The sequence below is a fragment of the Carassius carassius genome, chromosome 5 (assembly GCF_963082965.1).
Source record: "Carassius carassius chromosome 5, fCarCar2.1, whole genome shotgun sequence".
Lineage (NCBI taxonomy): Eukaryota > Metazoa > Chordata > Actinopteri > Cypriniformes > Cyprinidae > Carassius > Carassius carassius.
Window position 1 is genome coordinate 19,531,889 of NC_081759.1, and position 25,054 is coordinate 19,556,942.

The 25,054-nt window shown below is 37.9% G+C and overlaps 4 protein-coding genes and 1 long non-coding RNA gene across 7 annotated transcripts; 3 read left to right on the forward strand and 2 right to left on the reverse strand.

The window, feature by feature from the left end:
- Positions 1-1,690: 1,690 nt before the first annotated feature.
- Positions 1,691-2,499, reverse strand: LOC132140322 (uncharacterized). Its single transcript, XR_009433775.1, has 3 exons — positions 2,387-2,499; positions 2,199-2,250; positions 1,691-1,771 (listed from the first exon to the last, which is right to left on the reverse strand). It is a non-coding gene; the product is annotated as an uncharacterized LOC132140322 (long non-coding RNA).
- Positions 2,500-4,181: 1,682 nt separating this feature from the next.
- On the reverse strand, positions 4,182-8,137 carry LOC132140934 (protein FAM78A-like). 3 transcript variants are annotated; one of them, XM_059550015.1, is made up of 3 exons: positions 7,249-8,137; positions 6,626-6,902; positions 4,182-5,313 (listed from the first exon to the last, which is right to left on the reverse strand). In XM_059550015.1, exons 2-3 carry the CDS (start codon positions 6,883-6,885, stop codon positions 4,785-4,787), a joined length of 789 nt encoding a protein of 262 aa, XP_059405998.1. In that variant the 5' UTR covers positions 6,886-6,902; positions 7,249-8,137; the 3' UTR covers positions 4,182-4,784. The 3 variants fall into 3 exon arrangements, with proteins under 3 accessions (XP_059405998.1, XP_059405997.1, XP_059405996.1); XM_059550014.1 differs by having other exon boundaries at positions 6,626-7,099; XM_059550013.1 differs by having other exon boundaries at positions 6,626-8,137.
- Positions 8,138-8,234: 97 nt separating this feature from the next.
- Positions 8,235-13,454, forward strand: plpp7a (phospholipid phosphatase 7a (inactive)). The gene is made up of 2 exons (XM_059550012.1): positions 8,235-8,852; positions 12,260-13,454. The coding sequence occupies exons 1-2, from the start codon at positions 8,381-8,383 to the stop codon at positions 12,646-12,648; spliced, it is 861 nt and encodes a 286-aa protein (XP_059405995.1). The 5' UTR covers positions 8,235-8,380; the 3' UTR covers positions 12,649-13,454.
- Positions 13,455-15,546: 2,092 nt separating this feature from the next.
- On the forward strand, positions 15,547-21,528 carry edf1 (endothelial differentiation-related factor 1). Its single transcript, XM_059549111.1, has 5 exons — positions 15,547-15,723; positions 16,014-16,065; positions 16,144-16,304; positions 16,416-16,509; positions 21,207-21,528. Exons 1-5 carry the CDS (start codon positions 15,649-15,651, stop codon positions 21,266-21,268), a joined length of 444 nt encoding a protein of 147 aa, XP_059405094.1. The 5' UTR covers positions 15,547-15,648; the 3' UTR covers positions 21,269-21,528.
- Positions 21,529-21,792: 264 nt separating this feature from the next.
- Positions 21,793-22,679, forward strand: LOC132140325 (putative uncharacterized protein BRD3OS). Its single transcript, XM_059549112.1, has one exon. The coding sequence runs from the start codon at positions 22,141-22,143 to the stop codon at positions 22,393-22,395; it is 255 nt and encodes an 84-aa protein (XP_059405095.1). The 5' UTR covers positions 21,793-22,140; the 3' UTR covers positions 22,396-22,679.
- The last annotated feature ends 2,375 nt before the right edge of the window (positions 22,680-25,054 follow it).

A 25,054-nucleotide genomic window follows, 5' to 3' on the forward strand; every position in this document is an offset into this window, starting at 1 on the left:
ACTGGTGTTAAGATTAAATTGTAAAAAGCATGGGAAAGTAATAAATGCAAATGGTTACTACCAGACCAACACAAGATTGTAGAACATGTTAAATAATAAAATAATAAACCAAATTATGTCATCTAGCAACAAAAAATCTTGCATCTGTTTTTTGGTATGATGGATTTAGATTTCAGATTTTTTTTTTTTGCTATAGCATATTTAATGTGTGAGTGTTACAGTACAGCAAAAAAACAACAACAAAATATATTAATCTTTTAGTGAAGCAATAGTACACCCTTTAAAGCTAAATATTTTACTTTTAATGTATGTTTAAAAAAAAAAAAGTTTTTACTATCAGCATGTGCCAATGCAGTCACTTTTGGCATTAAAAAAAAACTGCTGTCAGGATTTAGTAAAGACGCGCAGTGAAAAGTTTATGAAAAACCTTATTGGATATGCATTCATAGGAGTTTCCTTTTCAGACACAACGTTTATGGGAGTAGAGTATTTAAATGAATCATGCAAAGTGATTTATGTAGGTTTTCCAGTAGTCAGTTTACTGGTATTTGTGCCATTATTTAACACTCAAGAATGAAAGAGTAACAATGTTTGTTACGGTCGTGGGGGTCACAGGGACTGAAGGCCAGACCCCCTCCGGCTCACTCATGGTGCTGTCACTGGTTCGTTAATTTGCACATTATCTGTAGATCAACTTTCCACTCCCACAGGTGCCTTTTTATTATTTTTTTGGGCATTGCAGTCTTAGGCTAACTTGCCCTGTTTAGTAAATCTGTCCCTTAGTCTGTTTAACTGGAAAACATGATTTAGTATACTTGCTGATTGACAGCCAATAGTTTTATTTGACAGATGAGACATTTTGTTATTACCGATGTTTTGTCCATTGGTGGGACCTCAAGTCTTTTCATCACTCTCAATTTGTCACCCCCTTCCAGCTGAATCATGAACGTCTGTAGAATCACATTCAGTGTTTTATCCAGGAGCTGGGAGTCTTGTGATGAATAAAGTGAACTAAAAGAATGGTTGCAGTGCTACATACTCACCTCCAGTTTAGACATGAGATGTTCACATTTGCCTCTGTCTGTGTTGAGCAGAGATGTGTCAAGCCTTTCATTTCTCCATTTTAGGCCATGTTCACAACCAAACTTTGAATCATAAATTGTGGTGATCTTGCAGAAACACTTGTAGTTGAATTCCTAGAAAAACAAAAAAGTACTGGCACAAATGGGCATATTTTATGCCATTTCATTTTTTAAAGAAAATATTGTATGTAGTAATTGTACTATGTGGTAAATTTTATTTGAAATTGCTAGTACAAATATATATTAAAACAGAAAAGTTATTTGTCATCAGAGAAATGCAGAGATTTATATGTTAACAATATGGAACTTCAAGATTTTTAAAGAGCACCTGGTATTTTTGCAGAAAGGCCAAGCTCAGGTATAGTTCACCAACTGCCATTTTGATTTGTTTTAGATGGGTTCTTCTTCTTTTGGTAGGTGGGACAACACTGATGACACAATTATCTCCTGGAACTTTGGATCCAGAAACTTCCTGAGCTACAATCCCAAGTGTTGCCAGTCTGTTTTGAGCTTCTGATAGCTTCTCTATAAAATAGAAATAGGTAATACTGAATATGTATCAACATGTATTGTAAATGATTCGCAAACAGTACTTTAGAGTTGTTTACCTGAAAAGAAGAGGTTCACCTTGTTCAGCTCTTCCTCACAGGTTTTGAAGAACTCTTTTTTCACAGACCTTTGTCGGTTTCCTATAAAGTGTTTCATTATTACTGATGGATGAATGAAAATGTAGTCATGATGTTATTCACTTGCTCCCTTCACACAGCCATTCACATATCAATCCTGTCCCTTTTTAAGCATTCAGCTTTGCCAAGTTATTAATGATTCATTTGACCTGCTTCACCTTTGATATTGTGAGGATACCTGCCATAGAAAGTCAAAATCTATCATGCATTTAATTTCAAAGGGAATAATTTATGAGATTATACTGCTGTATATGACAGTCATAAATATGTCCGGGCAGCATTTTATTATTATTATTATTTTTTTTTTTTTTTAACAGTGTGAAAATATAGCAAATATGCAAATGACTATGATACATTATTTTAATAGTGGAATACTCTCACGTAACTAGATTTCAGCAGTGAAATCGACCCAACATATTAATGCTCTTACCATAACAAATGAGCCTAAGCCTATCTTCCTTGTTCAACAGAGATTTCAGGGTCTAAAAAAACCACAACATGTTATCCTTTATTTGGTTAAGTAATCATGTTAAGTTGCGAATTCAACTATTAGAGTCTATAAAACCCTAAAAGTTTAAAACATAAAGAATGTATCAAGGAACAAGAACCCAAACTTACCTCATAGCTTATATATTGCTTTTTCCATTCAGGAATCATGTGTGAAGCTGGGTGGTCAGAAAATGTCATTTGGACTCCCTGCTCACCAGTACTGAGTGATCTTCAGTGTTTTCTCCATGTGTGTGTGTGTGTGTGTGTGTGTGTGTGTGTGTGTGTGTGTGTGTGTGTGTGTGTGTGTGTGTGTGTGTGTGTGTGTGTTGTGTGTGTGTGTGTGTGTGTGTGTGTGTGTGTGTGTGTTTGTGGGCCTTATAACAATAGAAAGTATGAGACGTGGAGGGAGGGGCAGTCACAGTGCAAGAGCACAAAGAATCACTTAACTCGTGTATAATTCAGTGGGTCATCTAAGCATTTAAGCACACTTCTCATACAGTTTTATGTCATGAGCTTTCTTATTTGAAGCATCTTCTCTCTTCAGCAGATAAACAAAACATTTAAGAAACATGTCATTTATTGATTGCATGATTGCTGTATTAATATAATGTAAAAACAGCAATCAACAATCCAAAAAATCCTAATCCAAACAGATGTTTAGTGAGCACCGGGGTCCAAAAATAATAATAATAATAATAATAATAATAATAATAATAATAATAATAATTTATGGGATCAAATTTAATCCTGGAAATAAACAAGTTGTAGGATTTAAAAAATAGCAAAATAAATAAATAGTTAGAAAATAAAAAGAATTGTATCACACGCTTGTATCATAATTGTAATTGTAATTCAATTATTAAAAATTGTTTTCACCAGTGGTTTTAGACTTTTGGAAACAGCTGAAGGTCCCACTGCTATCTATAATTATCAGAAAATGTACTGTTAACACTGTACTGTTCATTTTAAAAGCAATAAGTTAATTTGGATATTTACATTAAAATTTAAACCTGATTACTTACAGGTAATACACAAATGCACTGCCTTTTGTTGCTACTGTAAGAACTCATGTGAAGAGATTTACGCCTGTAAGTCTTGGGGGAACTTCTTGTTGGAAGTTGAAATTAAATAAAAAATCACCCTACCCATTCTAAATTAAACACAGTCAGATTTTCTAGTCACTGATTAATTCACAGTAATATTACTAAACAATGTGACAAATAAAGATGCCCACAGAGTCTCTCAGTGCAGATACAGGACTTTTGAGATTTAAATGAATTCATAAGAGAACAAAATAGGACAACTTGGAGTATTTTAGAATCAGGTCATATGGTGCCTGTTGAGAGGAAGCTTTCAAATAAAGAACAAAGATTGTGCGATTCTGATACAATAATTGGTCATAGTTATCAAATAAATCTGGCTAGGAAGTTGTTAAGCAAATTTGACTTGTACGATAATTTTATGTCTTATTTAAACTGACAAAGTCGGTATAGCTTTCTGCTTTTTAGTGAAGCTTTGATTTTCAAAGATGTGATAAAATTTAAAAAAACACAGTAAAGTATATATATTGTTACACAATGATTTTATTGCAGAGTTTCCACCTTATCCTCCACCATAAGGTTCTTCAAGTCTAAAAGCAAGATGAAGTACCTGGAACTCAGCTTGTGCACCTGAAAAGCTGCCTCTTAAAACATGAGAAGACAACTAAATTATTCACAGTTCTAGTTCACAGAACATCCTGTAAGATGCCACGGACAAAAGTGATGTTTGCAAATGTTTCCTGTATTTGCACAAAATAAAAGGCAATTTTATTTTGTAAAACCTTGGCCACACCAGACTAAAAATAAATATACCTCCATTATACATTTAATGATCGACTCATACATGTGTGAAAAACTACTTCAGTTTTGTTTATAGTAGGTTTCATAAGGCCACATTTCAGTCCATAGCCAAGTGTGCAAAGGCCACACACAGTTTTGTCTTACAAATTACAAATATTACAAATATTTAAAAACAAAACAATACACAATATGATAAATGTGTGCCCTTAAAGGGACAGTCCATCCAAAAAGGAAAGTTCTGTCATCAGTTGTTTCCACATGTTGTTCCAAACCTGTATGCATTGTCTTTCTTCTGTGGAATGCAAAAGAAGATATTTTGAAGAATGTTGGTTACTTAATGGTTTCATGGATAAAAAATACTATGTAAGTCAATGGGACTCAAAACTGCAATGGTTGCCAACATTTTTCAGAATATCTTTTTTTGTATCCACAGAAGAAAAGTCATACAGGTTTGGAATGACTTGAGGTTGAGGAACTGATGAGAGAATTTTCACTTTTAGGTGGACTATCCTTTCAAACAGCCTATCAACCATCAATAAATACACAAATAATATATTTGTTCCTTTAAAATGTTAAAACGGTAACCCTGTTGAATATTATTCTCACTCACTCCATGCCATTCTTCATTTAACTGAGAATTACTGAATCATTGCAGTTCAAATCGGAAGTAAATATCCTTCATGGGATCAATATTTTGGGGGTATGACCACAATGGGCTCTCCATTTCTAGGCCGCCACATTAGAACCTGGGCATCATTGGCATTAGGCTTAAGCAAGGCATTTGTTGGGATGGGTTCATTTTTAACTAGGACTTGAGGCTGTTCCTGGATCAGTGGCTGCACAACTGTGGCTCTTTGACCCAGAGGCTTCATTGGATCCACTTTAATGCAGAGCTCCATCCTCCAGCGGATGGTTCGGAGTAGCACCATCTCAGCTGTGGTTTCGTTCATGGCCACTAGCCACGTGGTGAAGCGTTGATCCCTCTGGATGGCGCTCAGGAGAGGGGGACTGCTGGTGGTGCCCACTGGGACACTCCACGTCACACTTGGGCAGAAGTTATCATTCATGCTGACGGTGAGTTTGGTGCTCTTCTTAGTGGGACCCACTACTGTGTACATCTCAGTGGTGCAGCCGTACCAGGGGTAATTCACACCATCTGAATCACTAATGGCCTGGATCTGCCCACATTTCAGCTCCGGGAGCTCCCAGCTGGATCTAAAGAGGGAAGATCAAACTTCTTATTCAGATGTTGTATAGAGAAGTGAGTTCATAAACTCTTGCATCACAATGTACCCTAGTGAAAGGGTGCTGTCAGAATGAGAGTCCAAAAAGCTGATAAAAAGACCTTTATAGAGTTTTATTGAGTCCTCTGTATCTATAATATTGCTTTCTCCACTGATCCTTTTATGAGCTGTGTTCTGATGGCAACCATTCACTTTAAAGGATCCACTGGAGAGCAAGTGACGTAATGCTAAATTTCTCCAAATCTGATGAAGAAACAAACTCATTTACATCTTGGATGGCCTGAGAGTGAGTACAATCATTTTTGGTTAAACTAGCCTTTAACAGTAAAACAGTTTTGTTTGTTTAGGTTTCAAATCAAGAAAGTTATAATGACTAAAAAAGATCTTAATCAACAGCCCTGTAATTTCCTAGAGAATGAATGTTGTGAATAATTTTGGTAGAAATAAAGCCTCCGCTAGGTCTCTCAGGACTGACGTTGGTCTTTACCGACAAGCCCTTTGTCCTGTTAGGGGTGTGTTCAGCTTTGCTGCTTTTAAGGAAACAATCTCAGGAAATTGCACCATAAACATTACTAACATCCTGAAAAAGCATTTTTACATATTTCCATTTTTATATCATGCCACCCCTAAACTACATAGAGTTCATTTTTCTTCAGTTCATTTTTACAATATTTCAATGATATTTTGCTGCCCTGTAAACCAAATGATGGAAGTTTCTGATACAGATATGCATAACTGTGTTGTTGTTTTATTTCTGCTTAATTTGCATCATAATGTGCATTATAAATGCTTATTATTCATGTTATTATTATTACTTTTAGGCAGAATAATTTTGCAATTTACATAGGTGTAAATTTATTATCATTTTTGTCTCGATTTTTAAAGTGTACTTTTTTTTAACCTGAGAATGAGTGGCTTTATTCATAAAGTAAATTTTTAAATAAACGTAAAGAGTAATAACCCAAAGAGTACATTAAATACCATATTTTACCAATGGATATTGTTGGGTGCAAATCGTCAGAGACCCATAATGTGTGCCATTTATGGGTTCACTTGAAAATAAAGGTTCCCAAAGGGGAGGTTGTAGAAAATAGAAACTTTTGTGCAGTGGAAAAGTTCTATGATTGTTAAAGGTTCTTCCTGGAACCATAGATGTGAATATTAAACCTTTATTTTTAAAAGTGTTTTTGGTAATCTAAATATCAGCCTCTAGATTCCCAGGGCTCAAATCAATAAAGTATTCAAGAGCTAGGTGTATATTTTTGTACAATGAACACACTTACACTCCTTCATTCCCATATATATTAAAGAAATCCATTTGATTGCAAGCCTGGATCCAGCCAACGGTCCAGATCTCTTTGCAAAGCATGGGTGGCACCTGCACTTGAGCTGATGCCCTGAAGTAAGGCGTGCGGTATCGCAGAACCACATTTGATGACTCATCGATGACAGTTGGACTGGCATCAATGGAGGCCTGCAGTTCCAGGACCGTGATGTTCTCATGAAAACTTGGCTTGAGCTTTACACTCTGTACACATCCCATGGTGGAGCCTCTTTAGACTGGCAGCACAAACACCCATCAGTATCCAGATGAAGCAGTAAAATTCATGATGAGAGAAAAAGGGCCCAAGTCTGTGGTCACAGTGCTATGACATGATTGTTGGCATGTCAGCAAAATGGATCATCTCACATGTCTAGTAATCTCTTAATACAGCATTAATAAATCCCAGGTCTTTCCCTACCTTCCTTCAGTCAAGCTAAAATAACAATAAAAACCTTACATGTTTAATCTTATAGTTATTATAATACATTTAAAATAAGTAAATATCTATATCGTGTTGGTTGGTTAAAATATATGTCAGTTCATACGTGCCTTTGACTTAAAACAGAATTATGTAAGAAGCACCTGACAGGTACCGTCCAACAGTGCGACATTACGAACTGTTACGATGCGCTCCAGTCAACAGTCTAGTGAGGTTGAGTCGCTCCATGACAAGAAAAATAAGCAACATTACTTGAAGTTGAAATCCATGGTCCCGTTACAGGTCCAACTCCACGCTGTGTCTTCTGACATAACTTGAGACCAAAATTTCTGGTGTCAAATCTTATGTCGTTGCTCTTAATTTCCGCGTCATATCTTGACAGATTTAAAGAGCGTGACCAGTCGGGTTAGTGTCGCCCTTGTCCTATTATGGGCTAGTCAGGTTCCTCTGGTGTAATACAATACTTCAGCTGTTGGCTTTTTTTTTTATCCAAGCGGCTTAGAATTAGACTTCCCTTCTTGGCGACGTTTTGCATCCTGGGTAGTGTAGTTTTGTGTCAGAGACATTCAACAGTCATCTTTTTTTTTTTTTTTTTTTTGAATGAATGAATGAAACAGATGATGGACCATTTTATGAGAAGCAAAATAGACTGCGGTGGATGACTTTTATTTATAAAGCTTATCGAGTACACTGTATAGATATTGTACTAAGTGGAACTATTAAATTCGAAGCCACAAATAAGCTTTCATTTTGACAATTTTCCAGACGCTCTTCTCTTGAAAACATTCAGGAAAGCAACAATAAAACAGCAAATAAATGAGGTGAGATATATCTAAATGGAGTAATAGATTTTTGGAACATTTGTTTTATAGGATTTTAACGTTATCAAAAGGGGCCTTTTTTGAAAATTTACATTTTATATGCTGATAATAGTTTAGAAACATTTTAGGCACTTGCTCGTGTGGCATAGTAATTTAAAGTTAAATAAACATTATACTATATTTACAATTTTTTCAAGCTTACCCTATTTTTTTTATTTCTAAAGCAAAGACAGTGATTATCTTAGCTGAGTGCCATTTGTTTATATAGATTTTCGGCAGCATGTGGATGCGTCTCATGTATCCAGGCGGCTGGAATGTCTATTTTTAGTATAACTGGAATAGAAGTCGCAACACTTAGAACAGAGCAAGATATGATCTGGGAATGGACATGGTAGACCGTCTCTCTGTGTGACGAACAAGACAGTAAAACACATTTAGTCCGCAGAAAATCAAAATGCCTGCGAATCAGACTCGATCCAGGGCGAGGGAACGAAGCAATGTGCTGAACAGACCCGAGTTTATGTCTCTAAATCAGCCTTTGAAGAGCACGAGCGCTGAAGCACGCGGCGCTGCACGGAGGCCGTCGCAGAGATACCAGCAAAGTCAAAACCAGCAGGGCGCAAACGCGCAGCAAGAGACGCCCGAGAACAATAAGGAAAAGAAGGAATTACCAGAAGAAGACTGTATGCAGCTAAACCCCTCATTCAAAGGCATCGCTTTGAACTCTCTTCTGGCCATTGATATCTGCATGTCTAAACGGCTCGGCGTGTGCGCGCACAGCACATCCTCTTGGGGAAGCGTGCGCTCTATGGTCAAGCTCCTCGCGCTCACTGGCCATGGCATCCCGTGGATCTTCGGCACAATTGTGTGTCTCACGAGAAGCAACACGTTGGCCGGTCAAGAGGTTTTGGTCAATTTGCTGCTAGGTGAGTTTTAACGCATTTCTAATGATTAAAATACTGGCGCTTTGGAGAACGTCCGAGTGTTATTCTGAAAATGTGTGTGGCTATAAAAACATCACTATTTTGGTCACACATATAGGCTACTATGATTGAGAAATGTATCTTTGTAAACCATACCACCAAAGTGACAGAGAGAGTATATTCTCATTTTATATAGGCTACTGACTTTAGGATAATTTTTAGGACACTGTAAATAACTAAATTCAGGAATTTCAGTGTTAGATACCCTACATGTCGTGTTGACTGGACATATTGAAATGCAATGTATATTTTTTTGACCCACTGTTTACATGTGAATTATTTGATTAAAATGACATTCAAATCAATCATGTACATAACTGAGAATGAAAATAAGAGAATGACTGAGTAAAATTGTAATGGTGATCAGGTCAATCACAGAAGATTTTGATGAATTTGAAATCACACGGGTTTTTTTTTTCAGCTTATGAGGATGCTGTTGGGTTTGTAGGTCAGTGGATGAGGGAATACAAGTATATGTGTTCTGAGTGACAGCTGCATGTGACTAGTTCATTACACTCCAACATAACGAAAAGCCACTCTAGAATTTATTATTTTAATTTCATTCTTTTTACGAAACTGAATGGAAACCCAGAAGGATGACTTTATTTGCTCTCAGAACACATAAAGTATTTCAGCATGGTAGGTCCAAACAATGCAAGTTAATGGTGACCAAAACTTCAAAAGCTCCAAAAAGCTCATAATTGTATTGTATTGTAAAAGTAATCCAATGGTTTACACAATTTTTTGAAGTGATTTAATCAGTCTTGACATCTTTATTTTATAGCTGTCTATTTGATCACAATTTCAAGCTTGATTACACTTACAAGTGCAGTCTTGTGCTCTGCGCATGTGCCAAATATAAACCTTAAAATATCAGTCTTGCCAGAGATGTTCCTATTATGGGACGAGACCAACCTCTTGAGCTCTACCATGGAGTAATCTTAAAGGTACCCTTAGATTATGTGTGCGTTGATAACCAATCACTAGATAGCATGGATGTCTTTGAGCATTCAGTAAATCGCTGTTTGCAGATAACATAGAAATCAATGCATCATATGCTGAAGCCTATTTGTCACAAAACTGGCTGTATATTTTAATTTTCCAGTTTATTTTTTCATTTTTAATTTTTTTTGTAAAGCCTAAAAATGGATTAATCAATGTTTAAACAAATGTTTAATGGCAAATATTAATTAAGAGATAAGCTCTTTCTTTTTAAAAACAATTTATTCACCATACTAGTCTGTCCTCTATTGACCATTGGTACTTTTGTCTCCTTTACAATGTTTTGGCCCTGTTTCTTTTCTGGTTTTTCATTATTAGCTCATGTTCCTGTCCTCGTTTAGTTTGATAATGTTCCTATGCACCTGTGTTTCCTCAGTTATCCTTTGTATTTAAGTCTCTGCCTTTGTGTTCAGTGTTTGTCGGGGCTACTTGTTTTCTATGTCTCTTGCTGAAGCTCCTGTTGTGGATTATTCCCAGTGTTTCCTTGATTAAAGACTGTTAAATGTTTGTTCGTGCCTCCAGTGTGCTCCCTGAACAGCGTAGTGTGACAGAAGACAGATACCTCTGTGTCTACCCTCCGTTTTTGTTTCTTCGTTTTTACCCAGTGTCTTTTTTTCCATGGTGCCCTATGGACCCCTTTGTTCATCCCAAATTCCTCCTCATCCTGCTGGAGCAGGGGGACAGATCTCTCAAGGACCATATGAGACCATATGTTCCTGTTGGTAGCTAACACCACCAGCTACCTGGACGATGTGCTCTGTGTGTTCTACGATGCCAGTTTAAACACTGCATGCAGAGCGCTGTGGTCTGAAGATAGTCCTCGAGAGGACTTCACCCCCTTTGTGGAGTAGTACCACTCCCGACCCAGAGCCCAGCCCACCATCTCCCCACAGTGTGGAGTATCAGCTCAAGCCCACCAATGACGGAGAGCCCATTCCCGCAGCGATCGACGAGTCAGCGCAAAGCCGAGCAACTGAGCAGAGGAAGAGAGACTCAGTCACCGAGTCCAGCCAGGAGTGGGCTTTGATCCCAGCAGGCAGCCCTGAGAGCCCGGATGCACACAAATGCATACCCAACCGCCTGCTCCTGGCAGCCCCTCTGCTCACCCTGAGCCCACCATCAGTACTGTGTGAGCGCCATAGGTCTGCTATCCTCCATTGTCGTCGTGGCTGAAGAATCCCTTACTTCCACCTCCAGCCTCCGAGTCAGTAGACCCAGCAGCTCCACCTTGGATCCTAGCTCCCTCACCACCACTGTCACCAGTCAATCCACCAGCTCCACCAGTCTCCATCGTCCCTCCACCTCCACCTTGGTTGGGCGTTGACCCACCATCGCCTCAGGACTCCATTCTCTGTCTCCGCCTTGGGTTCCCCCGCCACCTGCTCTGCCAACATTGTTCATGTTCCAGCTCCCTCATTTCGTCTCCCTGGCTCCTCTCTCCATTGTCATCTCTCTGGTCTCTGCCCGTCGTCCTCCTCCCAAATATCCATCCTCCTCCTGAGCATCCTCCCAAGCTTCTACCTTTGCCTCCCTTTGTTGTTATCTACAGTGCAGGGACGAGCCTTCCTGGAGGGGGCCGATATGTCAGGATTCTGGACCTGTTTTGCTTCTGTTTCTGTTACAGATTTTCCTTATTTGGCCATGTTCCTGACCTTGTTTAGTTTGATTATGATCCTATGCACCTGTGTTTCCTCAATTATCCTTTGTATTTAAGTCTCTGCCTTTGCGTTCAGTGTTTGTTGGGTCTGTTGTGGATTATTCCCAGTGTTTTCTTGATTAAAGACTGTTAAATGTTTCCTTGTGCCTCCAGCATGCTCCCTGAACAGCATAGTGGGACAGCACCACACTGTTAGGGTTTTTTCACATTTGTCTGCAGATTTTCATGAGCAAAACCTAGTAATTTCAATAGGAATCCATGTGATCAGGAATTTCAGGTAAGGGCAAAAGATTTCCTTATGCAGATTTTGTAACGGTTTTAAGTTTTCATGAATTTGCCACATTGATCACCCGAAAGCATCTTGGCTTGAAAGTGACTTTCTGTGAGCTATTCATTGCATAGATTTTTTGTCTGCAAAGTTTTGCAAAAAATTTCACTGTCACCACACCTTTAAAAAAATTTTTTGCCCAGACTTGGAGACTTGCTTTAAAGTGGTTTCTTTTTTTTCCCAACATTCCTTGATTTTTCTACTTATTTGTTATGTAAAAGCAATATAACACACTCAAAGAGTGTGTTAAAGCTGTATATCATGTCAGATGTGATAACTTGTGGCCAAATGAGCATAAACATTCCTGTGAGTTTGCTATTGCTTTAAAAATGTAAATGTACAGTAAATGTCATTGCTTTACAGCTCTCTTACTGGATGTGATGACTGTAGCAGGCATGCAGAAGTTGGTGAAACGCAAAGGGCCATGGGAAATGGCGCCTGGTTTCCTCGACTACCTGGCCATGGACATCTATTCTTTCCCAGCAGCCCATGCAAGCCGAGCAATCATGGTATCTAAATTCCTGTTGGCACACTTGGTGCTTGCAGTTCCCCTGCGTATTTTGCTTGTGTTATGGGCAGTCCTAGTTGGCATGTCCCGTGTGTTGCTAGGTCGCCACCATCTGACAGATGTCGGATGCGGCTTTGCCTTAGGATTCCTTCATTACAGTTTAGTGGAGATGGTGTGGCTGTCTTCCAACACTTGCCAGACTCTAATATCAATAGGAACATTCAACTGGAGCCCCCTCTACTGATCAGTACCTGTCTTTTGAAGGATTTCTAAAGTCGCCATAGGTGTTTTATTTTATTTTATTTTTTTCAGTTCATTTTAAGCACCCTACATCTATTCTAAAAAGTGTGTGATAGAAACATGTACTTTTCTAAAACATTAACCTAAGCAGCACACATCCATAAGTTTGATCTGAACATTTCATGTTCCATTTCTGCCAAAGCAACAAAAAATTTAAGAAATGCTTTGGAAAAGCATCAGGTGCACAGTTTTCCCTTTCACTTTAAAAGAAAGGATATGGATGCAAGTATTTTTTTATAATTGCTAACACTGATGAAGGCCAAATCAGTATGTGTGATTTATATCAATCAGCTGATGGATTTTACTGATCACAGTAAGTGAGCGAAACATTTGCTCAGGGATTACATAAAGCAGCATAATGAGTCATTTCAGATGTCTATTTTCTTGGAATTGTATATAATTTTCAGACTATTTACATTGCATTTGAGAAAAGTTGTAAATGAAACCACCACAGATAATTCTGCATTTTATGGACTATTTTGAGTGTCTGGAGTTTAAATACAATTGTACTGACATTTCATGATACTCTGAATGCATCACATTTATATGAATATAACTACTTAAGCATTCAAACTGAACATTTCAAACACATTTTTCACTATTACCAAAAATTGCAATGTTGTTTTTATGAAATTTGATGTTGTTTAATTCCAATAACTGCAAGCCCCAGATATGCCCTTTTGTATGATTTCCACAGCAGTGTTATGTATGGCATGGGCCTTTTGGAAATAAATTAATCCCTTCATTGAATTTTATAAATGATTATTGTAAACCAAACATCTTATAGTGTTGTACAGATTGAGGAAAAAAGATACATAAATCAAACAAGTTCTACATCTTTTATGAACAGAGTTTATTAATTTTGTGTCAATTTAAAACATGTGAATATGTATGCAAGACAATTATGTGTGTGTTTTGGATTCGTCATGCCTAAAAATGGAGAGATAAATGTGATATGAATAAAATACTTTTTATGGAACGTGATGACAACTTTGTGCATTATAACATTAAACAATCTCAAGAAAATCTCAAGGTTATGTCAAAAGCTTTTATGATCTGCAGATGGAAAATGAGAGACAGAGAGATGAAGAAAATCATTACTTTATTGTGATAAAATTACTGCATGTTTATGTGCAACAGAAGAGTTCAAGCTTTTTTATTGAGATGGTTACTTAATATCTCAGCAGCTGTCGATGTCAGTCTCCCCACCCTCTTTTGCTTGTAGCAGTGATCTGCCAGTTCCTGACCCTGACTCAGCAGTCTATAAATACCAGCAGGGGTCAGGCTCTGAGTCCATATTCATGCTACCGACTATTAGGATCCCAGCAATGCTCTTGTGACCTACATACACACACATGTAAAGACTGCTCACTACTGACATAGAGTTGATTTTTGTTTAATAAGCATCATACATTTTATAGAGTTTCTTTGAGCAAAATTCCACTGCAGATTGAGCTAAATTCTTAAAGGTATTAAAGTCAAATTTGGTCAAACAAAAATACTATTGTTCTTTAAGAACAGTTACACAACCTTAACACATGATGAAAAACGGATGAATGAATGAATGAATGAGTGAATGAATAAACAATAAATAAATAAAAGAGTTTAAGGAAATAGCCTACATGTTGATCTGTAGTTTTAAAATGAACTGTTTTCATTTCTCTGTCTAGTTTCAATAAATATATCTTTGGAATGTAATAAAAGTATTCAGTTAAACTCTAAATGTGAAGGTTCAGGCAAATTTTACATTAACATAAGTAATAAATACAACTCCAGCAGACATGCATTTATCTACTTTATTATTAGACTTTATTTTAACCTATTATTTACAGAGAGGACTAAGGCCAAAATCAAACCCTCCGATTTAAGATTATTCTACATTAAGTGTAAGCTCTACATATTAATTGACAAGTATTAATATAATTATTATGAAATGTATTGGACTTTTATCTAAATTTTAATTTACAAATGTAATTGAATCCCTAAATTCCAAAGATATATTTATTGACTATATGATGTTCAAAGAACATATTTTACCTGAAAAGAAAGAGTAAGTTTTAAGAGCATAAAAAACTTTATCGAGAAAAAAAATAGTTTCACTTTAATTTGATTGTCCCTTTAACACATTCTGTTGACTAAAAGTAACTTTGCACATACATATCTACAAAGTCTCACTAGAGTGTTAGTAGAGTGTTTGTAGACTGGTAGGGTTAGGGTTAAGTTGATGTTCTTGCAAAGTTACTTAAAATGTTTGTTGGGAGACCATCACAATCAAGAGTTATTAGATAATAATCAGACAGACAACTAATACTCTAATGAGAGTTAGTTGACAGGTGCAGTGTTACTTATTGTCAATAGAATGTTCATAAAGGCACCATCAAAATAAAGTGTTACCTACTTTTTTGACATTCACTATGATAGATAGATAGATAGATAGATAGATAGATAGATAGATAGATAGATAGATAGATGCTCTTCGATCCATTCTAAAAAGAAGATACACACACACACACATATATTTTTTTTTCTTCGTATAATTTAAGTATAATTTGTAATGAAAAGTAAAAAAAATAGTTTGCCATTCCATTATATTGTTGCGTCAGATACCACGCAGGGCAAATTAAGAGCTTTTACAATTCATAACGCAGTTTATTGAACAACTGAATTTAAGACACATTAAGAGTAAGAGTAAGATTTCTCTGCATATAATTATATATATAATTTATATATATATATATATACAAATATATATATTTGTAAATACACATACAGGCACAATACGATACAGGTTAATGCACGTTACGAGGGCTCGTTAACACGTGCCTTATACCCTGACGTATATCCGGTTTAGTTCACTAGCATAAAGAGCAGGGACGTGCACGACAAGCTGAACGCCCCGTTGTTGCCTAAAAATCAAACACTTCTGCAAGTAATCTTCGACAACATGGCAGAGAGCGACTGGGATACCGTGACTGTTTTGAGGAAGAAGGGATCAGCTGCTCAGTCAAAGTCTAAGCAGGTATTTCACAGCCATCTGCTAACGTCACGTTACATAGTTTGCTGACGCTATTAGATCACGTTTGGCAAACACATTGTTGCTGCGACCTGCGTTTAATTGTTTCGCCTCGAATAATGCGCAAAATGGCTTTAATCTGTCAAAGTCTAAAATATCGATCTGGGTATAAATGCATCAGAAATATAATCGTCGACTTAATCAGGGTAATGAACGATGTGGAAGCCCAATAAAAGCTGTTCACGGATGTACACGGAGTTTCGATTTATATAACGCAAGCAGTACTTTTGTTTCAGGCTATAACTACTGCTCAGAGGAAAGGAGAAGCCGTCGAAACATCCAAGAAATGTAAGAACATTAAAACCTTTTCGTGTGTATTGCGTGTATTTGCCAACTGGAATTCAATTTACAATTTCTGCTTCGAAGGGGCTGCTGGACAAAACAAACAGCATCTTGTGACCAAGAACACCGCCAAGCTGGACAGAGAGACAGAGGAGCTCAGCCATCAGAGAGTGCCTCTGGAAGTAGGGAAGGTGATCCAGCAGGGCCGGCAGAATAAAGGCCTCACCCAGAAAGATCTGGCAACTGTGAGTAATTTACAGATTTACTGTATAATCTGTAATTTATTCGTGTGTGTATATATATATATATATATATATATATACACACACACACAATTATAATTGTGTGTTTTGCAGAAAATCAATGAGAAGCCGCAAATCATTGCAGAGTATGAATCTGGGAAGGCCATTCCCAATAACCAAGTCATGGGGAAGATTGAGCGAGCCATTGGTATGATTTGCTATCTCATATACTGTATCTCATAGCTTAATGCCAGGGAGGGTCATTGTAGAAATGTTCTATTTGTAGACCGAAGTGTCACTTGAAATGTATTCTGCAGTCAAGTTTCTGATAACGGGAATCCCAAGATAAAGTTGATTTGTTGTTTCGGCCTGTAGTGATCTCTCTATGGATTCACCATTGATCTATGTAGAATAAAATCTGTGGGGTCGGTTTTTTAAGGTTTTTTTAAACCTTAGTCTCTTATACTCATTAGGGCTGTATGAAAAACAGTGAAATTACTTTTTTATTATTATTTTTTTTAATGCCATTTATTCCTTTGCTGGCAAAACTGTTTTCAGCAGCCATTGCACCAGTCTAAAATGTCACAAGATCCTTCAGAAATATCTTAATATGCTGATTTGCTGCTCATGAAACATTTCTCATTGTCAGTGTTGAAAGCAGTTGTGGTGCCTAATCTTTGTAGATACTGATGCTTTTTTTTCAAGATTTTTTAATGAAATAGAATGTTCAAAGGGACAATGTTTATTTAAAATATTTTTATTTAAAACAACAAAAAAATCTTACTGACTCCAAACTTTAAATGGTAGTATACAGGTGCATCTCAATAAATTAGAATGTCATGGAAAGTTCATTTATTTCAGTAATTCAACTCAAATTGTGAAACTCGAGTATTCACTGAAGTAGTTTGTCTTTGATTCTTTTAATTGTGGTGATTTTTGCTGACATTTAACAAACCCACCAATTCACTATTTCAACAAATTAGAATATGGTAACATGCAAAGGTTTCCTGAGCCTTCAAAATGGTCTCTCAGTTTGGTTCACTAGGCTACACAATCATTGGGAAGACTGCTGTTCTGACAGCTGTCCAGAAGGCAATCATTAGCCGTGTTTCCACTTTCGAGCTTAAACCGGGCGTGCTAGTACGTGCCAGGGCCAGTCGCGTTTCCACTGTCACTTCCGGGGCTTGATCGTGCCTCATCGGGGCTTCCTCGGGGCCAATGGCCAGGGTTTTTTGGCCCAACGAAAACCTTGGGCCAAAGCGGGCCAGCTGGGGCAAGAGGAGTGGTTATGAACAAAGGCGGAATTTCTCCGTGTCTGGAGAGCTCAGCGCTGCAGATCATTACAGAAAGATAACAGCTATAACCCCACTATTAAAGAATTTTTTAAATAAGTTGAGCTCAAAACTCACTCTTAGTCAGCAGTGAGTGTTTGAAATAACTATCCGATGTGGATTATAATCACTAAACAAGGCAGAAATATTTATAAGAGATGTAAAATACTGTGCACGCTAAACATTAGGCTAACATTACCACAGTAAACATGGTAAATGCAACCACTTGGATAAATCATATGTCAGCTTCTTATTCTCTATCACAATTGTGTATTTATTTAGTAACATATTTTATCTGTCATAAGTCTCGTCTCGAGTTTAGCTCCGTGTAGCATATGTCATCAAAATATAATGATGATTTTTGTTTGGGAACTTTTATAAAAATATAGAGTCTGCGCTGAGGATCATTTCAGAAAGCTAACAGCTATAACACCAGCATTAAAAACTTTTTTTTTTTAATAAGTTGAGCTCAAAACTCACTGTCAGTCAGTGTGTTTGAATATAATTTGAATCAATCCGATGTGGATTATAATCACCATACAAGGCAGAAATATTTATAAGCAGTGCAAAAGACTGTGCATGCTAGACATTAACATTACCACAGTAAACATTGTAAATATGACCGTTTAAAGAAATCAGACATCAGCTTCTTATTCTCTATCACAATCATGTATTTATTTAGTAACTTAAATTATCTGACATAAGTTTAATCTCAGGAGTTTATCTTCACGTAGCTGAACATAAAAATATAATAATGGTTTTTGTTCGGGAGCTTTTATAAAAGTAGAGATATTACCATTCATTCTAAATGTCATGTATGGGCTACTGTGGCTACAAATAAACAGAAACAGACTCTACTGAATAAGCAGGCTATTTTCATAAGCGTTAAATAAATAAAATAATAATAAATTTATTTCTGTGTGATTGAGTCCTGATAAATTCATTATGATCAATGTATCATTTATTCTATAGTAAAACATCGATGCTTTTGAATTTTAATATTTAACAGCAAACAAACGGCTGCTTTCGTTTTGTGATCGCGCTAGTTCCACTGACTGACTTAGTCTTCTGATAACTTCTCATTGTCGGCGAAGTGATGAGGTTGCATGACGTTGTTCCTGAGATGTGTGTAAAGGGCGTGTTTTAGTGACGCGGAGCTTCAGGCTCGACTGTGGAAACCCTGCGCTATTCTGGCCTCGGTGCTACTGGCCCGAGGCTATTAGCCCCACCCGGTAGTGATGCGCGGGTCGGGTTTTTTCCAACCCGCGGGTGCCGCTTTTATGAAATTATTTGGCTCGCCCCGCAAATAAAATAAAATTTCTTGACCCGCCCATGCATCGGGACACACGGAAGTTACGTTGCTACTTATACCTTCGTATCGTAACCTTATCAAAGAACCTAATAAAATATGAAAAAAAATCTATTCCAGATATTTAATATAGGCTATAGGTAATTGCACTTTGATGGTTTGTTCGTGAACAAATCTTTTAGGTGAACGAATCGTTCTCGTTTACATAATCCACTGACCATCGACAGTAAAAGACCCCTTTCTCGTTCAATGAAGTTCTTCCCACAGCTGCATCACTACCACCCGGCCCATTTTAAGCCCTGGCTCGCACTGGCCCGACAGTGGAAATACGGCTATTGACACCCTTCACAAGGAGGGTAAGCCACAAACATTCATTGCCAAAGAAGCTGGCTGTTCTCAGAGTGCTGTATCCAAGCATGTTAATAGGAAGTTGAGTGGAAGGAAAAAGTGTGGAAAAAAAAGATGCACAACCAACAGAAGCCCCTTTCACACTTCACGTCGGACTCGGCAAATTGCCGGAACATTGCCGGGTCGCCTTCTGTGTGAAGGCAAATGCGTCCCAGGATTGATTCCGGCATTGAACCCAGGTCGGGGACCTAGTAACCTGGCCGGGTTCAATCCCGGGACGAGCGCTGTGTGAACAAAAGCCAGATCTAATGCCGTGTCGTAGTGATGATGCAGGTTATCGCGCAACTCTTTTACTGGCTGTTTTGAAGGAAGATCAACGTTTGCGACAAAAAACTGCAAACTGTAATGAAGCAGAGATCAGTTAGTTCCTCACTTTCCGCGCTGACTCCGCGATCGTTCGCTTGCTTCAGTGAAAGTATAACGTGCCTAACGTTTTAGACTAATACATTACACGTCACGACCTGATGTCGCGTGTCATTACGGGACCTTTACGGGTTGTGTGAAAGCACGCACATATCCTGGGTAATCACTGGCAGTGTGCAAGTGCAAAATCTAGCAACCCGGGAACAGTTGCCGGAACACTTTACCTGTGTATTTGCCGGAATCGCAGTGTGAAAGGGGCTAGAAAGAACTGCAGCCTTATGAGGATTGTCAAGCAAAATCGATTCAAGAATTTGAGTGAACTTCGCAAGGAATGGACTGAGGCTGGTGTCAAGGCATCAAGAGCCACCACACACAAACGTGTCAAGGAATTTGGCTACAGTTGTCATATATTCCTCGTTAAACCACTCCTGTACCACAGACAACGTCAGAGGCGTCTTACCGGGGCTAAGGAGAAGTAATGGACTGTTGCCATTGGTCCAAAGTCCTTTTTTCAGATGAGAGCACGTTTTGTATTTCATTTGGAAACCAAGGTCCTAGAGTCTGGAGGAAGGATGGAGAAGCTCATAGCCCAAGTTGCTTGAAGTCCAGTGTTAAGTTTCCACAGTCTGTGATGATTTGGGGTGCAATGTCATTTGATGGTGTTGGTCCATTGTGTTTTTTGAAAACCAAAGTCGCTGCACCCGTTTACCAAGTAATCTAGGAGCACTTCATGATTCCTTCTGCTGACCAGCTTTTTGAAGATGCTGATTTCATTTTCCAGCAAGATTTGGAACCTGCCCACACTGCCAAAAGCACCATGGTGTTGCTGTGCTTGACTGGCCAGCAAACACACCAGATCTGAACCCCATAGAGAATCTATGGCCTATTGTCAAGAGGAAAATGAGAAACAAGAGACCAAAAAATATAGATAAGCTGAAGGCCATTGTCAAAGAAAACTGGGCTTCCATACCACCTCAGCAGTGCCACAAACTGTTCCCTCCATGCCACGCCGAATTGAGGCTGTAATTAAAGCAAAAGGAGCCCCTACCAAGTATTGAGTACATGTACATTAAATGAACATACTTTCCAGAATTTATTTATTTGTCTTATGAAGTATTCTTATTTGTTGAGATGGTGAATTGGTGGGTTCTTGTTAAATGCCAGCCAAAATCATCACAATTAAAAGAACCAAAGACTTAAACTACTTCAGTCTGTGTGCACTGGATTTATTTAATACACGAGTTTCACAATTTGAGTTGAATTACTGAAATTAAATTTTTCCACAACATTCTAATTTATTGATGTATCTATTGATCTTTTTAAACATTTGTTAAAATAACTATTATTTTTATGTATTAAAACATTATATTATGAAAGTACCACACTGCTTTTACACAAAAAAACTTTTTTTTTTATTCGACATTAATTCAAAGGAATTTTATTCCTTTTGTTTTTACTTGTTTAAATATATTTTTTGTTTCGTTTCATTTTTAGGCCTTAAGTTGCGTGGAAAGGACATTGGGTTGCCTCTTGATGCTGACCCCAAGAAGAAATGAGAACAAAATCCTCGAAAGATCCACCATTCACTGAAACCTTTCAGTACTTGTATGATCTTTACAGTTAATCTTTATCAATTGCTGCATTACTTCATATTTTCCCGATCCAATGGTGGATCAGACATGCTCATATTGGCACCCACACAAAAGGCTTATTATCTAACGTTTTATGTCAGATGATGAAGACTTGGATTTAATATTTTATTTTATTTTTTAGCTTGCTCACTGCTTTGAAATAAAAACTTAATTTCTATGTCTGATTAAGTTGTCTTCTAAATGATTCTGTCCTTTTTTTTTTTTTTTTTTTTAATAACTCGTTATTTGAAATATTGGGAATCTCATTTGTTAAACGCATAGTTTAACATTAATTCTTTACTATAATAAAAAAAATGTTGTACTATGCAAATTAACTTGCACTCGGAACCATTAAACGTCTCGTGGTTGTAGTCGGACTCTCATTCAAGCGGACGTTGTTGCCACAGGCAGCCGCTGGCGTTGTTTTTAGAAGCTGATGTTGTTGTTTTTTTCTCTCGATTCACTTAACGAGGAAACCGTGAACGGTTGATCAAATCTGAATACAACAGGTTCTCATAAAACTACTTCATTTCGATATTTCAACCATCAGCGGGTCTTTCACTGCTAATTGGATACAACATTGCCAGCAAAACGCCGAGGGGATTAGCATCACTGCCTCGCTTTGCTTTTGCGCAACTGGTGAAGACAAGCGTTTGAAGTCGCTGTTCTCCTTTCATCAATCCTGCTGCCTCAAGACAATTTTCTAACCACATGATTAAAACCGAGGCGACATTTGGCATGTCCACCGCCACGAGAGCTCCATCAATCAGTCTGTCCGCCCTTCAACGTGCCTCGCAATGACGGAGCGCGGTCCTTTAGCCGAGAAGGCGCTGTCGGAGGGCTTCGCGCGGCTGCGCTTCAAGGACGCCTCGCTGCTGATCTGGCAGCAGCAGCAGATGGAGCTGGAGAGGGCGCCTCCCACCAACTACCTGAGCCGCAGCCAGAGCTCCCGGTACAGCCGCTACGGCAACCAGTCAGTGGTGATACGAGACAAAACAAGACTCAAAGACTCGGACAGCACTGGACAGTCCCGGGTTTGTGCCGTTATGTGATCCCGACATTCTTGTTGTGACTGACAACTCGCTACACATTTGAGTTTTACTGTCAAGTTTAAAGTAGCTGGGATCTGTCCACATGTCATTACTCAGACAGTAGCGTGCTCATGTTTACACTTGAGTTTCATAATGTATTATACAGTATTTATTTTACATTTATACAGTGCAACGGCAGTATCGTTGGAGGAACAATACCTTTTTATTATGGTTACAGACAAACGAGTACCAAAACTCAATTTTACCAATTAAAAATCTAAATTTTGACCCAGATTAAAAGTGAACACACAGCATCGTTATATCATTGGATACCACAATTGAACAAACTCTATATAATCTTTTCAAAGTATGTAATCTCTGGTAGATACATTAGGCAAAAAAAAAAAAATTGTTGCAAAATAAACATTTTTATTACTTAAAGGGTTAGTTCACCGAAAAATGAAAATTATGACTCGCCCTCATGTCGTTCCAAACCCGTGAGACCTCCGTTTATCTTCAGAACACAGTTTCTTTTGCTTGTCTCATACGCAGGTCGGGTTGGGGCAGGTTAAGAAATTGGCACTTTATTGTGGGGCGGGTTGGGGCAGGTCACTAAAAAACAAATTTTCTTCATATTACACAAATACGCCAGCAGTTGGCAAAAAGGAGTGTCTTATGTGTTATGTCTTAAGTCAACGAACGCATTTACTTGTGACCAAAACTGATTTGGCTTTAATAAAGTGTGTGCATGATCGCATTAAATACTCTAAATAAGTTGTTCAGATTATCGAAGCACAAGGTTTTATCGGGGATTAAACGTGGAGTTATGTTCTGTATTCTAAATATGAAAACAAGCGTATGTGCACCAATAACTGCGCTTTGTATCTGCTGATTGCTGATCGAGATTTACATGCTTGGCCGACTGACCCTGTATAGGTACTCTCATTAATTTCATTAATTTCGTTAACTACATTCAACAAGTCACATGCTCCGTCACATCTTGAGTAACTCAAGGATGAAACCGTTCACAGAGCTGTTCACAAGTTGCGCATGCGCTGCTAATAGCGCCGCGCTCGCGCGCTGCTGTGGGAAGAACTTCATTGAACGAGAAATTAGTATTTTACTGTCTATGGTCAGTGGAAAACGAGAATGAGTCGTTCACCCAAAATATTTGTTCACGAACGAGCAATCATAGTGCAATTACCTATAGCCTATATAAAATATCTGGAATAGATATTTTAATATTTTATTAGGTTCTTTTGATAAGGTTACGACACGAAGGTATAAGTAGCAACGTAACTTCCGTGTGTCCCGATGCGCGGGGCGGGTCAAGAAATTTTATTTTATTTGTGGGGCGGGCCAAATAATTTCATAAAAGCGGGACCCGCGGGTTGGAAAAAACCCAGACCCGCGCATCACTAGTAGTGATATCCGGTTCGCAAACGAATCACTCGATGTAACCGGATCTTCTTGAACCAGTTCACCAAATCAAACTGAATCGTTTGAAACTGTTTGTGTCTCCAATAAGCATTAATCCACAAATGACTTAAGCTGTTAACTTTTTTTAATGTGGCTGACACTCCCTCTGAGTACAAACCAATATCGCGGTAGGGCTGGGCGATATATCGAATATTAGCGATAACATCGGAATAATTTTGACGACGATGTACAATTTGAATATATCGGGAATATCGAATATTTCAAATTCAAGCATACCTTCCCAAAAGAACGCGCCGAATGTCCAAAAAAGGAACCTGTAACTGCTGACTGCTCTATGCCCCTCTACTACGAGAGCTGTAATGATAGCGGTTGCCAGATAACAAGAGTTTAAATCTCCGAATCAGAGCTCCACTGTTACAAGGATACATTTTCTGCCCGGTGTTTGCTTATTTTAAGCAATCTGGCAACCATGCGCACGTGCTCCTCATTGCGGAAGAGCCGCCGACGATAATCTGAAAACACTAACAAGCTGGAATTGAGCGATCTAATGAAAGCGTCGTTCAGACGGTCTGTGTTCTGTCGTGAGATCTCAACTGTATTGTTTGCATTTGTGATCGCAAAATAAATGCACTTACTCGACCGCTGATGTTTGAATAGAGAAACATATGCTATGGCCATTTGGAATTACTATTGGGGAATTTCACTGATATGTTTACCAGTTTCCATAATATAGACAGAGAGAATGCAAAAGTCTTTGGTATTCTTTTATATATATTTATGTATAAGAGCTATGTGCTTCAGCAACTAGCTCCCCATCTAAGAGGGTTTTTAGTGTCAGTAGGAACATAGTTTCATGCCACAGTGCTTCTCTTAAAACCACAGACAGTTGACAGACTTGTGTTCTTAGCTTAAAAAATTGTTAAAATTTTTTACATAAAATGCTTATCCCAGTTGCATAGTTTAAATTGTGAATTGCATGCACTAAAAAGAAGAATGCACTTTCTGTAACTGTTACTTAATTTGCACTGCCTCAGTTACATATAGGCCTACATGTATTCATTTAATAAAAAGCAGTAAGTGATCTCTTGGTCTAGATTTTTTAACTGCTTAAATTAGCTGTTTAATCTAAATAGTTTTTTTTTAATGGGCAAAAGAAAATCATGTTTTATTTTTTATTATTTAAATGCAAATGCAAACATATCGAGATATATATCGAATATCGTAAAAATTTTGACAATAT